The 1,391-nt window shown below is 36.9% G+C and overlaps 1 protein-coding gene across 1 annotated transcript in view; it reads right to left on the bottom strand.

The window, feature by feature from the left end:
- Window positions 1–850, bottom strand: part of SARC_12506 (hypothetical protein) — a 5,422-nt gene extending 4,572 nt beyond the window's left edge. The window contains exon 1 of the mRNA XM_014293385.1: window positions 200–850. Coding sequence (XP_014148860.1) covers window positions 200–384 — 185 coding nt within the window. The 5' untranslated portion in view covers window positions 385–850. The remainder of the gene's footprint in view (window positions 1–199) is intronic.
- Window positions 851–1,391: the final 541 nt, after the last annotated feature.

The following is a 1,391-nucleotide window of genomic DNA, read 5'->3' as shown; positions in this document are numbered from 1 at the left end:
TATATATATATGTATATATGTGTGTGTGTGTGTGTGTTTTGTTATATATACATATATATATATATATATATATATTTATATGTATAGTATATTATATAGTATGGTACATAATACGTACTCAGAGCACCTATACACATTCCTAAACACGTAATCACAAATCGCCTCACAACAAACTGTCTGATTATAAATTTTACAGTACCTTAGATCACTCAATTGTTGATTGGTCTGATGCACACAATCGGCCTGCACATACGGTACTACATTGTAGACGGTTAGGTGAACCCCATAGCTATCATTGTCGCTGTGATTGACCCAGCCTACTAGCCAACCACTGTATGGAGTCTCGAAAACCGAGCCATGCGCATGGACAGCAATAGAAACCATGGCACAAAGCTATCCCTATACGATGACGTATTAGTTCACTAGTATATTATCCTGCCAAGAATAAAATAGATGGCATGTATTTCATATCTCTGTATATGTTTTAAACAACCCCAGAACCCTTCATACGCTGAAACTATGAGCATGGTACGATCAAAAAATATATAGACTACATGACCTGAGACATCGGAAAGAGTTTGTTTAGTCACAAAATCTGTGTAGAGGCTCGATGCAATACGACTGTATATATGAGAGCCTTAATATGCTAACCGTGATGCGAATTTCACTATGTAGATTTTAAGTTTCGACTATATATACCTGGAATCCCATACCAATCTATATACAGACTCACATATAGTGTATCACATATATATACGCTCTATATACATCTGGACTCCCTTACCAATCTATATACATAACCACGTACAGTGTCTGACGTATACATATTCACATACTGTTGTGTTTTAATATATATACACACCCTTATCGGATACATGCAAGTTGATCACCGGCATAATGTACAAGTTTGAATATATATCACGCATGATTCAAGGTAGGGGAATCAGGACCATTCCGTTTTCCGTTGAAACCGATGTATGTATGAAAAATTATTCAAATGTATTTTTTTAAATAAACGTTATAGATTTTGTCCTGTATATTTATTACTATTCCGTTTAGGTGCAGTACTAAGGATCTGGGCGTTGAACCATTTAATTCATGGGATGCTTTTAGGTGTATCACCTAGGTCACTTGGGTGCAGTTTTGTTCTAGCCTGATTGATACTCAAACGCGATACCGAGTCAGATCTATCCTGTCACATATAAATACGTTATATCATTTAAAATATCAAAACTTTTTACAAAGTCTGCGTTAAACGCAATTGAACCGCCGTACATATACTATGTACTGGACCGTAATCAAACCGGTTGGCGTCATCACTTTCTCTGGCCAATGAGAGCGTGTTATTCGGGAATAGGATGTGCGCTGTGGGCTGTGGTCTGTGGTCTGTG

Source organism: Sphaeroforma arctica, assembly GCF_001186125.1.
Source record: "Sphaeroforma arctica JP610 unplaced genomic scaffold supercont1.2356, whole genome shotgun sequence".
Lineage (NCBI taxonomy): Eukaryota > Ichthyosporea > Ichthyophonida > Sphaeroforma > Sphaeroforma arctica.
This window is presented reverse-complemented; position numbering and strand designations above follow the sequence as displayed.